Here is a 13,925-nt window from a genome sequence, read left to right as displayed (position 1 = left end):
TCTTTTTTTACTTGCTAGGTATATGGGCAACTTTAAGGTCCTTTAGGAGAACATATACCACTGGTTTAATTTTCCTCGATGATGATAATTAGGATGATGTGAATTCATTTCTGTACTGCAAACTCATATAAAAATATATCAACGTGGTGTACAAAATCTCCATTAAAACCCTAACAAATTATCCCCTGCTTACTTTTCAGATCTTTGCGAGCCTTCCTAACATATAAGAAGTTTTTAAATATATATACATATAAAAAAGGTAAAAAGGTAAAGGACCCTTGGACGCATAAGCCCAGTCAAAGGCGACTATGGGGTTGTGGTGCTCATCTCTCTTTCAGGCTGAGGGAGACAGTGTTTGTCCACAGACAGCTTTCCGGGTCATGTGGCCAGCATGACTAAACCGCTTCCGCCGCAATGGAACACCATGACAGAAATGTTGTTTACCTTCCCGCCGCAGCGGTACCTATTTATCTACTTGTACTGGTGTGCTTTTGAACTGCTAGGCTGGCAGGAGGTGGGACAGAGCAAGGGAGCTCACCCCGTCATAGGGATTTGAACCGCCAACCTTCGCAAGCATCTAGCACGGCAGGTGTCAAGCGGTAGCATAGTAGGACACCACCAAAGGGCCCATAACCCAGCAGGCGGAGTCACTGGCAAGATCCCTCCTTGTCATGGACTGGTTGGATGCAGAGGAATGATGCAAGGAATCAGCTCCTAAGCAGGCCTTGTTTCTTCTTCTAATAAACCTACTCCATGTGATTTATTGCTCCATCACCTGCTCGTTTTCTTCACCATTGCAACCTACTTGTTCGGACAACAGTGAGTAGTTAGAAGGGAGGAGCAATGCATGTTACTGCCTGCTTACTCATTGGCAAGCAAGTGAATGGTAGTATTGATGAAGAAGGAGAGAAGGAACAGGAACAGCTGGTGCCAACAGTGGGGGCACTGGGAGGGTGGGAGGCTATGGACAGTGTCTTAGTCAAGGGCTCTCCCAAAACCCATTGCATCGTGCGTTTTAAGAATGGGTTTCAAAATTAATCAGCATTTCCTTTTTTCTTAGTCCAGAAGCAGAAAGATAAAAAGGCAAAAGAAAGCTCAGAGCAATGTGAACCCAACGAAACTAGCAGCCTGCATAAAATAGGATGCTGATGCTGAATAGCTGAACAAATAGCTGGCAAAGCATCCCAATACACTCAGTGGCAAAACACATCAGTCCTTCCATCTTGTGACCCTGGAGGAAAAGTAGATAATAATAAAAAAATCCAAAGGAAAATGGGCTAGAAGGTTTCTGGGAGGTAAAAAGAGATGCCTCCGGCAGCTTAGCACACTCAGTCACAGCTTCTCACTCTTTGATTCGAAATGGATTGACGTGGAACGACGAGCTCAAGCATCACTTGATAACTCTTCCGCAGGTTCGCTCCTATCCACGGCTTCAGTGACGTATACGCCAAAGGAGAACAGCAAAGGAAAGTACTTCTAAATTTGCAAGGGGATTTGGTAATTTGGTGTCTCTTTTATGTGGAAGCTTTCAGAACTGTCCAGACAACCAGCAAGTTAACAAGTGGGCGCCTCTTTGCCCCTCTACACGCAAAAATGCAGCTAAAAGGAGTGCTTTGAGACCATGTGGTATAGGTTCTCTCTTCCCCAACAGCATTACTCACCTTCAAGTCCCGATGGACTACGCCCATCTGATGGCAGTGTAGCACAGCCTCCAGGATCTGCTGAATGCAATGACTGCATGCAAACACCAGGGGCGTGTGTTAGTTCCAAGCCGTACACTCACTGTCTGTATACCCTCAGTGAGACTGGGTTATAGTGCAAAACCAGCAAACAGAGACTGTAACGCACAACCTCCGGAAATGGACCCGCATTCCTCGGCTAGAGTAGCTAACTTCCTCAGGCGTGAGTGTGCTGCTATGAAGCAGCTCACTTAGCTCATTTTGATCTCAGCAGCGCTAAGGAGGAACGGCCCAAAATGGGGTGTACTTTTACACACAAAACAAATTAATTTTTGGCCATGTATTTCATATACAGATGAAGAAATAACCTCCCAGATCTATTTGCAAGCTTGTATTAAACACCTGGTGCTGCTTGCTCCTTCTATTTATTTGAAGGTGATGGTTCTTTTGCACTGCCCAACCTGCAGTTAATATTGCTTTCCGGCAGTAATGTGTTTTTAAGGCAAATTACTCACTCCTTGTGGTTTCATTTAGCCGAGCGATTATGTGCTTGCTCTTGCCTGAGGGTTGGTCCTACTCTAGCAGAGCAATGCCAAGCCAGTTGTTCTGCTACTATAACCCAAAGTCTCTGCACAGAAGTGGTGTTTTTTTTAAAAAAAAACAAAACCTGCAGGCTGACATACATCACAGCCGAAGTTTATGTGGCAGGTGCAAGCTCCCTCCAATGTTTGTGGAGAAATCTATCATACCACAGATATAAGTGGTGGTGGGGAAATAAATCCTGGAAGGTCACTTTGTCTTGCCACACCTATTTCAGCTTCTACCGTGATGTATGCTAGACCTGTGACACTTGCAAACTTGAAAGCAGCACCATGCATTATCCATTTGTCATCCTGAGGATGAGAAAGGAAAGCGAAGGGGACTTCTCAGCCGAACCCACCCTTCAGCCTCAAGCCAAGAAAAGGAAAGGAAAGAGAGAGAGAAACACTTCTTAGCCAACCTATGGGCACCAGATACTGACCTTCAGGTCTCTGTGAACTATGCCATTAAGGTGACAATGATTAACACTTTCTAGAATCTGCTGTATACAATGACTGCAGAGATACAAGGGCAGAATGGAAGGGAAAAAACATTTTAAAGGCACATAATCACATTAAATGCAAAAGTCAAAATGAAAATAACTTGAAATAATAATAATAATAATAATAATAATAATAATAATAATAATAATAAAACCACATTTTTGGGCACATTTCAATTACACGCTGATCTGCAACACAGCAATGCTGTGTACAGAAATTTTAAGATTTACCAAAAAAAAAGGGACATTTAACACATAACATGTGACATCATTAGACAGAATACTTTGTCTTGTATTTCCCACTCATTGAATGGCAGGAATATTAGGGGGGAAATGGCAATCTTTAGTTAAACTTTTTTTGTATATGCAAATTATTTGGGTGAGTCTAGATCAGTGTTTCCCAACCAGTGTGCCTCCAGATGTTTTGGGACTACAACTCCCATCAATCCTGACCACTGGTCTTGCTAGCTAGGGATGATGGGAGTTGTAGTCCCAAAACATCTGGAGGCACACTGGTTGGGAAACACTGGTCTAGATGCTGTTTATTTTGGTAGTCCTTGCAAACAATGTAAGTGTTGTCAATGTGAATGGGATAGAGAACATGCATAAAAAACTGGTCACTATGCACATCATCAGACATTATGAAGACTGTGTACCACTGTTTAGTCACCAATGGTAAATTCTGCATATTGCCTAGTCCAAGGGTTCACAAACTGTGCTCTGTGAGCTTCTTTTAGGTGGCCCACAGCATGCCAGCATGAAATCTTTATACTGATTTTTAGTTCTATTTTTATTGCTTCTTCTTTTTCTTATGCTGCATTTTATTCTGATATAATCTGAATTATATAGGGAGATGCAAACTGCAATACAATAAAATACAATAAGAGAAATGAAAGTGTCAAGAATACAATTCAAAACCATAGAGCACCTGTCACAGTGCACTGCAACTGTTATAAAGGGCAGAAAAACCATGAAGTAAGTCCACCAGGACAACCAGCAATTCTAAGATGGTCAGTTGAGGGGAGTTTGGGAGCCACTGGCACAGTCAATACATCTACAGTGGGACCTCAACTTACGAGCTACTCGACATCCGACATTTTCAAGTTACGAGCGAAAAAAGTGGCCACGCGCTTATGATTTTTTCAACATCCGAACGGAAAACCCGTTCGCGGCTAGATGCGGTTTCCTCAACTTATGAGTTTTTAGATGTGGTTTCCTTGACTTACGAATTTTTCCGTTTCCAATGCATTCCTATGGGAAACCGCTTTTCCTATGGGAAACTCGACTTACAAAGTTTTCGACCTACGAGTATGCATTTGGAACAGATTAAATTAGTAAATCGAGGTCCCACTGCATATGTTAATTATGTTGGCAAATCACACTGTATTCTCAACTTGAAGACCATGGACATTCACTGGTTAATACATCATCCCATTTGACTTGGAGGTTATACAAACTGACTGTAAAATATGTACAATACTTTGTTCACTCTCCTAATTTGTGCACATTCTCCATGGTGTCTAATGGGTGGCACAGTGACTGGATTTTTAAGCACATGCGCTATCCAATCCACACTAACCCCAACATATTTAAGAACACACAGAGAGAGATACAAATTCAACACTTGTACAAAAGGAACAGAAAGGGAGAAGTACAAATTAAACAATAACTAAAAAGGCACAAAATGTTGCCCCTGAATTATAAGGGGGGGGGAATCAGAAAACTATCAGTGCAATTCATTGAGGATCTGTAACATTTAATCTAGAACAGCTGTATGTTTAGCAGGCATATCCAAAAGTAATAAAAGGAAGCCGAAGCACTTTACTATGTTTCTTTAAGCCAATTACATAAAATATGTTTGCTCTTGCTAAGCACAGAGAACTAAGCTGTAATTTAAGATACAAATTAAGACACTTTTATTTGGGCACAAGAACACACAGTTTGTCATTTTACACATCCATATTTGAATTTTTTTATCGATGTCTAGAAGCCAAGAAGACCGAAAGCTTTTTCCAATGTTCTTGGCATATTTACAGCCAAGGTCAAACACACTGAGAATGCCAAAATGGTCATATGAGGGGCTCAACAATGACCTGTTTAATGCTTTGGTCCTATATTCCCACCCCCAAAAAAATATCCCATGGGGAACTACTTGTTAAAAGTTAGGGAAAAAAATTAAAATGGGAATGGAAAAGGGCAAGAACATATAGGTTTTAGGAAACAGTGAAAATGCCCTTTTAGATACACAGAACTGCATGTGCAATTCTCTGGGTTATGACCACTGTCTCTAATACCAGCAAACATAACTGAATCTTAAACCCTTGATCTCTGAAGAAGCAGTGTTTGATGATCAGCAGAGGTGGAAAGCAGACTTTATATCAGGGGTTCTTAACCTGGGGTCCATGAACTGGGCACGTATTCCAAAACAATAAAATGAACTGTGCTAAATTTTGTATGTATGTGCATTTGGGGGGGGGGCTGTCCACAGCTTTCATCAGATTCTCAGAGGGGTCCATAACCCAAAAATATCTAAGAACCACTGCCTAGTCTCAGAAGCTGCCTCCCCCTTCTGTTTTGCACTGCAGAGTATATAGAGAGGAAAGAGGGAGTGGTTTATCTTCCTGGATGGAAGAAACCCAAATCCAGCAATCAAAGTCTTTTCATCTTGAGCGCCCCTGAGGGAAGCACCTGATGGGTGCTCAGGCTAGAAAGACAAGCAAGGAGATTTCGATCTATTGGCACTGTTCTCCTCAGGACCAAAATGTTCTCTGAAAGGGATTATTTGTACCAGTGGGCACCACTCACTGAGATGGAAAGGATCGTTTCAGATGTTATCACCCACCCACGCCACTTTCTGGAGCTCCCTGTAAAATGGCAATTAGTTAAAGTGGAAAGTGGCTTAGGAACACTGTGGTGCCCAGGTGAGATCACCAGCATGCTGAAATATGTTTCCCCCCCTGCAGGAATCACTCAACTGCTTCCATGTGCTTTATATAAAAACTGAGAAAACAGCAGGCATGGATTTTTGTGTGTGGACATGCATGAGAAGTGCTCATCACAGCAATAAATGTGGAACTCCAAATTTCAATGGAGGAAACTAGATGGGTCTGTTGGGCTAACTGAGAACCACACTTTCCTAGCAAAAATGCATTGTGTAAGAATAATAGATGAATAATATTAAAGTTCTGGGACAGTGTGATTTCCCCTGTCAAAAGGTGCACTAGATGAAGGGGAAATACTTTAATCCCTTAAAGCAGACTAAAGCCACCATCCTTATAAGGAGTGCATCATCAAACTAGGCTTGCCCAATAAATCCATGAATTCCTTGTGTGGCAAGCTGATAATGTTTCCTACTTTTAAGTCAGTACCGATGGGGAACTCCAACCATCATTTTATTATGGTGCCAAATACGATACCACATTAAAGGTAAATAAACAGCAAATGAACAAACAGTTAAAAGCCTTGAAATTCAGCACTTACCTTGCATCTGCTTCACTGTAATATTCTCTTGCAACAATATCCTCAAATAATTCACCTCCAGTGACTCTGTTAATGATATAAAGCATTTTTTTTATATCGGACAAAAATAATTGAGAATCCTACGTGTGAGAGAATTCTATACAGTGGTACCTCTGGTTAAGAACTTAATTCGTTCTGGAGGCCCGTTCTTAACAAAGAAACTTTAGCTAATGGGGTCTCCTGCTGCTGTTCTCATTCTGAAGCAAAGTTCTTAACCCGAGGTACTACTTCCGGGTTGGCGGAGTCTGTAACTGCCAAAAGTATTGAAAGTGTTGCAAAAGTACTGAATCGTGGAGCATCGTCACACATGAAGAAGGTTCATACTACTGCAACTATCGGTGCATAGATCTGCAGGATACTGGACATTGTAGTAAATGAGGCAGACCTCATCTTGCAGACCATTTTGCAAAGCGCTCTGCAAGACCCACTGCGGCAAAAAAAAAAAAGGATTGCCTAATCTCACTGTGATGTCAGGTGATTGACAGGTGGGCAGCTCCCATCCACCTGCCAAGCTTGGCCTGCAAGGGATGGGGGAGATAATTATCTACCCCACCAGCCAGATCCAGTTACCCACCCCTGATAGATAAGGTGTGAAGCAGCCCTTTGATGTCGACCTTCAGCCACCTGCTGTTCTGGCCTCAAGTTACTTGAGATATTTGTATGCAATACCAAATAGTTCCAGTAAGTTTTATTCTCCTCGCTTTCCCCCATAACGTGCAGGAAAATCACTTACATTATGATGGGCTTTCATTACGGGATCTTCGTGACGCAGAAATGAAGGATTTGGTAAGTAATTAACCTCCCTATTACAGGTGTCCACTTTTAGTAGAAGAGGCACAATAATAACTTGAAAGGATTTATATCACACTAATGGCCACTCCATCTGCTCGGTTGATAGACAAGCTCCATTTGGCTTTTCCTCAATTGTCATCTATCTGTTCCATCAAGCTACAACAAAGGGAGAAGTTGGGAAGCCGAACCACCCTCTCAGTTTGGTTGAGAGAACAGCTCCATTTGGCTTGGCTTCTCTCTGAACTGTTGCCACTAAAGCTCATCACTGTAAAGGAACCTGATCACTGTAGGAGTATTTTAGCTCCAAGGACCGATGCCTGAGTTTGCTTGTATTCCTCTTCCCTCCTCCTCTTCTTTTTCCTTCTGTGCTGCATTTTTTAGCTGGACAGAGGCAAGAAAAGCAGGAGGGCTCTTGTTCCTGCTCATGGGCTTCACAGAGACACCTGTTTGGCCACTCTTTAAAAGGAAACGTTTGTCTGATCTATCACATCTCTGTTAATGTTCTTATGACTGTCTTATTTGTTATTGATCTTAGGGAAGTTGATCCAAGAGCCTTTTTGGCTGAAGAGCTGAGTAAAAATGCTTTAAACAATAGATCTGCCTGTCCCTGTGTGGCCTTTCAGTCTTCGCAATATCAATTTATTCTTCTATTTCTATTTGTTCCACTAGAGATACTAAAGTATTTCCCAAATAAAGAAAAAAACTGCTTATAAGAAAGAAGGCAGGCAGTCTAAAGTAAGTTTGCGTAAACACCTCACTATGGCTGAATTTTTACTTCAACCAGCTCACTATGGATATTGTAATAGCTTTATAGTGATAATTATATAAACAGAATCATGCATACACAGGCAAATCCCCCCCAATCTTACCACTTTCAACATTTCATTGTGAAAATAATTATTTTAAAAACAAAACAACCACACACAAAAAAATAGCTGAATGACTATCAAATAAGGAAACAAAAACTTTTCACAATAAAAGTGTCTATTTATTAAGCTGACTGTTTTAATATTAAAGTTTCTTGTTTGTTAGGTTTTTTAAAAACACATCAAAATGTGCTGTCCCGAGAGGTTGAAAATGAGAATTTTTAAAACATCTATGACCTTTACAATTTTGCTCCAGTGTTTCTTGACAAAAAGAAATGTGCTCCAGAAGTGAGAAGCCCAATGTATTTCTTTTACAAAAATAGATTTCAACACTGGGCATAATTAGGCAAAACAATAGCCTTACGACTTAAGCTGCAGCTACATGTTTTTACATTTGGTGGCCTCTCTCTTCCCGTAACAGCATGCCATTTCACTGAATAATATGCCATTACATAAATCTTTCATAAATGCAGTCTTGTAAACAAAACATTTCATGCTCTCTTCTCATCTTTACCAGCAATTCTTGTGCTTTTTCAGAGTGTTTTCCAAAAATAGGACCTTCGACTGTAACATAACACCATTTCCTCACATTCCTCACTGAACAGTTTTGTAACACTGGTGCATGTTATTCAGAAGGTATCTGGCATTTATCTGTCTCTTATCAAGGCAGCTCACATAATTATTAACTATGATCCAGCTATGTTCTAATGCCTTGTTAGGACTTGAGCCTGTACTCTTTTCTCCTGTCATTCTCTTTTCCATTTCCTTACTTTTGTGTCACAATTAAAAGCTCTCTTGGTTTGTTAAGCCATGGTTTCCCATTGTAGTACCTGTAGTATACATTGGCTTGGAGAGGGCAACCCCACCAAACCTGTCTACCAACTGGATAGTAGGTTTAATGTCCAAGTTTCAAGGGAGAAAATTACTGGCTGTATGTATGCCCTATCAGCAAGACAGCAGAACCCTTGTACACCCATAAAAATAGACAGTGTTTTACAGTCCTTCTCTCCTTCATTCACACAGAATCTCAGCAAGAAAGTTAACTTATATTTCTATTTTACAGTTAGGCAGCTAAAGTTGAGAGAAAGTGCATCTCACTCAACGCCGTCTGCTGAATGCATAGCTGTGGAAGGACTGGAACCAAGATCACGAAATGGGTTAACCACTTAAGACATTCAGCTTCAGTGGATCTCAATATGCAATTAGATATAATTTATTCATCCACTACCATGACATGAACCACTTATGCCTCCTTTTCACCTGCCAAATATTAGGAACACAGAGAACAGCTCCAGGGTCTTTGTGGGCTCTCCCCACACCCCAATCTCATTCTTCAGAAAAAGAGCTTGGTACAGTATGTAGCAAGCAGACATACTTACAAATCAAAGACTAAGTAATGAAATCCTTCTTCTGATATGCTGTCATGAAGTCGCACTGTAAAAAAAGAAAGAAAAATGACATCTCTTTCTCTTTGACTCTTTTGTCTAATTCACCTTTCTGGATAATTATCTCCCATCTTTGATAATTAATTTTTCCTTTTTTATGTTAAAATAATAATAGAGCTATGCTTTGTCTTCCTTTTTCAATCCATTTTTATAGAATCTTTCTTTCTTCATATATACAGAAAGCACTCCATCTAATAGGCTCGTATCTCTTTCCTTGCACTATACCAGCCTTTTCCAACCTGGTGCTCTCTAAATGTTTTGAACTACATCTCCTATCAGCTCCAGCCACCACAGCCAAGAATGTGGAAGTTGATGGGAATTATAGTCAAAACTATCTAGAGGGCACTAGGTTACAGCTGTCACCCAACTATATTACAAATTTGTAGCATAGAAGCCATATTTCATGAATGCTAATATCTATTTTATTCAAACACATAAGTCTTGCTGGGGAAGAACTTCAATGATGCTGGGTAGCAAGCCGATGTATTAAGAGAAATGTTTTTGCAGATCCCATTAAATGGGAATCAGCACATAAAATGTTCCAAGTGGCAACAAACACTGAATTGGGAATAGAATAAGCTGTTCAACAATTACCTTAACAACCAAGACACCCAGGAGAATAGTATGTCTTTGTTTCGCTATCTTTCCCACCCTTCACTGTGAATTAGTCAAAAGCACTTTGTTTTTATCAAGAAGGAAATGAATACAGAACTCAGTGCATTTTAGTTCATAATAGGAAGCCATATCAGGACACGGTTGCTGTTGTTCGCTGAAGAGCTACTACGTAGAAAGATTATTTCGAGAGCTGCCCTTTCCCATTTTTCAAGAATGAGCTACAAGTCTCCATGCAGACCTCATTTCAGATGCCCAAGCAGCTGATCTGAACTGGGAAAGGAGCAATTAGTCTGTCAAATGCCCGGTCAACTCGTGTCAAACAAAAATGCACACATATTCCTTTAGAAAACCCACTTCTATTTAAGCGTTGACACCTTATACCTTGAAAGCATTAGAACAACACACTTTTAAAGGAAGTGGAAGCTGTCTAGCAAGTTAGGTGTTCAGTAACAAAAAACACTGATTGCCACTCCATGCCAGTAAGGCAAACATTATGCTTTCTGGGCAACCTGACCTATAGCATGTGCTTTGCTATATTCAAGATCCTTGCAACACATCTTATGAGCACTCCAACTACAATTAGGAGTTCAACTGTTTCAGCAGTCCAAATAGCATGCTTGTATGGAAATTTCCCTTGTTGGAGGACTACTGAGGAGTGCTCAGCTGGAAAAGCAAGAAATGATATGAAACACACAAAAGGGGGGGCATCCTGTGGCCTGTGTGCACAACTTCCCCCACCAACACTGATCCTTCAAGTTTGAATGGTCCACAGGCAACTTAAGCAGCAGGGTTTATAAAATTAGGAATTGTATTTGGGGGGGTATAGAGATTTTTCTTCATCTCCCCTAATAGCAGAACTTGGGGTCACCTAAAAACATTCCTCAGCATTAGGTTCAAGACCAACAAAAGGACTATGTCACACAATTCCTAATTAACTCCTAGAATTCACTGCCAGAGAATGTGAATATAGCCATTAGCCTAGATGGGTGAAAAAACACCCTTTTTAGACAAATACATACAGAAGACAAAGACTGCTAAATGAGCCTTCGATGTCCATATGCATCATACCTCTGAAATGCCATATGGTGGGGAGTGAAAGGATTATTTTTAAAACACACTTCAATGATGATGTTGATGAAAAAATGCAGTCAAACAAGGACAGCTGGATTCAGCTGCAAATTTTGGAGCAGGGTTCAGCTAACCAGTCCTGTCAGTGGAAGCCCTGCACAAGGACTTTTGGTTGTGCAATGGGGCTTACCCCTCTCCTCCCCCTGCACCCCCAAAATTGATTTTTTTGGAAGGGGGGCAGGAAAACCTCCAGAGAAGTGCATAAGGGTGGGTGTTGTTCCATATGGCAAGCTGGAGTATGTGCACAGACAAAACAATGTGAAGAACGCAATGCTAAATTCCATCCTTGGGCTGCACCCAAGGGGTGTCACCCCCCCCAAAAAAAACCTTTCAAATCATTTGTACTTTGACTTATTGAACATTGAGACTGTTGGCTATATGAACTTCACAGTGAAAGGAACACTTGTATATTTTATGGAATTATAGTAAATTTCAAGAATTGCATTAGTGATGTAAGCCAAGTCAATGTGACTCTTATTTCTGTTCTAATAACTACTGGGATTTTTCAAAACCATGCTGAGCACACATCAGGAAAATGCATAGGGTGCATATTTAGTAGCAGCTTCTCCCTTTGTGTGTGGGGTGGGTGGGTGCGTTTTTGAATCAAAGGCAGAAACCACAAAACCAAACCATAAGGACAGACCTACACCTTAAATTGTATCTAACAAAAGAAAGGATTAACATAACGCTCACAATAATCATTGCTCAAGCACAGAGGAGTAACAGGAGTCGTCCTAGGATCATGCTATAGCTTGTTTTTTTCCCGGGTAGCTCCAGGATCTAAACCTGAGTTCATTGGTAGATAACATACAAGTCTCCATTGGTGCTTTTTCATTAGTGATTGGTTCTTGTACCAGATGTACAGTAATAAAGGAAGTTGTGTCATGCTTACTGAAGAGGCAGCAGTTTTTAACCACAAATGACACCAAGCTCTCTGGTCGCTTTCACAGAGCAGTGATGTGAAGTTTCCACAAGTTGCCTTTTCTAACCTAGCATGGGGTTATGTTATTGCTCTGACATGCAAGAATGCATCTCACCACATCCTGCAAAATCTTTTGAACTTTGGGTTGAGTCAAGTCAAAACAAGCAGCAATAGGAACAGCTCTGAACATCTGCAAGAGTGCATTCTGCCAGCACAGACTCATAACGTCACTGAGAATTCTGTTCTGTTCCTAATTCCATTCACAGAAATGTGTTTCTGCCAGAGTATTCAAGGATATCACCAAAGTAATACTGATACATTAGATGTGCAGGCAGACCTTGAGTATTTTTGCACCTGTGCATTTGTTCACAACTGGACAGTTTAAGGTGATTTCGCTTGAGCACAATTTTGAGGAAAAACATCAAGGATACAGATATTCAGGGGAGGTGGGAATAAGCACTGCAGGAGTGCAAACAAATGAATGTTTATTAATTTGCTGTTTGGCACCTTGGAACTGGTAACTGGTAAGTTTTTATAATCAATGAGAATTAAAGCAAGCAAAGAACTGCTTTACCACACAAAGAATTTCGTAGTGACAGATTATAGACGGTCTTTTAACACTTAATGTGGCAATTCTGTGATTTTTTTAAAAAATAGGAAAGTAAGCTATTTTGGAAATCCAAATCTTTAGAGATGATGTCAGTCCAAAATTCCCAAAAGGTTGTCTACTCATTAAAAATATTAGCATCCCCTTCATATTAAATTCCAGAACCAGATGAGATAGCCTTGCTGACAGCAAAACAATAAAGCACAATCTGGTACACATAAAACACCAAAGCCCAATTAACATAGCAAAAATGTATTTCTTCCTCTCCAAAGGCAGACACTGGCATTCAGGAGTCTTAATCATCATTAATTGGAGTCAAGATATCTTTCATGTACAGTCATACCTTGGTTTTCGAACACAAGGCGTTCCATAAGTCCGTTCAACTTCTGAAACATTTGGAAACCAAGGTACGGCTTCCAATTGGCTCCTGATTACGCAGGTGTGCCAGAAACAATAGCGGAAGCCGCATCGGACAGGTGGCTTCCAAAAAAAGTTTGAAAACCGGAACACACACTTCCGGGTTTTGATCATTTGGGAGCCGAAATGAGTACCAAGGCATTCGACAACCAAGGTACGAGTATGAGTACCAAGGCATTCGACAACCAAGGTATGATTATGTCCTAACTCACCAGTTTTTTTTTCTCTCTCTCTCATATACAGGGTGAGTCCTTTAAAAGAGGCACCGTGGATATACAGAGTACACATGTTCCAAGGGGCCTCTTTTAAAAGACTCACTCTGTATATACTCAAAGGAGTCTCACTTAAGCAAAGTTTAGTTTATTAAGGATTATTTTAAGCAAACAAATGAGAAACCTATTTTTATGTTTTAGCTGCTGTTATTGTGTTTTTAAATTGCTTTGTTCCATGTTTCTTTATCTTCAGTGTAAGTCTAAGTGGCATGCAGACATAACTGCTGTGGAACTGATTAGAAGAGTGAGCACAGTGCTATTAAATTCAACTGTAATTGAACAATTAAGACAAAAGTCCAACACAGTCATGTTTATTTCAAGAGAAAGCTTCTCGGAGATGAGGGAATTGTTAAAAAGAAAGTTGAAAAGGAAAGTTAAGAGGGTTAAATTTTCCCAGAATGCTTGGGGGTTAGCCAGAACTAATAAGATGCTCAAGTAAAATGTACAGTACAAAGAATGAAGGACACCACAAAGTCCAAGAGGATACTAGAGTGGTTAATGAGTAAGGAAGCTGGGAGACAGTCAAGACCTTTTCTCAGGAAATGAAAGTCTTGGTCAAATAAGGACAACAAAAGATCACAA

General features: G+C 40.5%; 1 protein-coding gene across 7 annotated transcripts in view; it reads right to left on the bottom strand.

Moving 5' to 3' along the window:
* The window catches only part of CAMK2D (calcium/calmodulin dependent protein kinase II delta), a 145,810-nt gene that overhangs the window by 57,551 nt on the left and 74,334 nt on the right, over positions 1-13,925 (bottom strand). For 5 of the 7 annotated variants that reach the window (XM_088660423.1, XM_035113116.3, XM_088660425.1 and 2 more), the window contains exons 4-6: positions 9,317-9,371; positions 6,241-6,306; positions 2,701-2,773 (exon numbers count right to left, since the gene is read on the bottom strand). In XM_088660423.1, the coding sequence (XP_088516549.1) occupies positions 2,701-2,773; positions 6,241-6,306; positions 9,317-9,371 (194 nt within the window). Of the gene's footprint in view, positions 1-1,661; positions 1,735-2,700; positions 2,774-6,240; positions 6,307-9,316; positions 9,372-13,925 lie in introns of all 7 variants that reach the window. The other 2 variants (XM_035113118.3, XM_035113119.3) reach the window with 1 other exon arrangement.

The sequence above is a fragment of the Zootoca vivipara genome, chromosome Z1, assembly GCF_965207765.1.
Source record: "Zootoca vivipara chromosome Z1, rZooViv2.hap1.1, whole genome shotgun sequence".
Lineage (NCBI taxonomy): Eukaryota > Metazoa > Chordata > Lepidosauria > Squamata > Lacertidae > Zootoca > Zootoca vivipara.
This window is presented reverse-complemented; position numbering and strand designations above follow the sequence as displayed.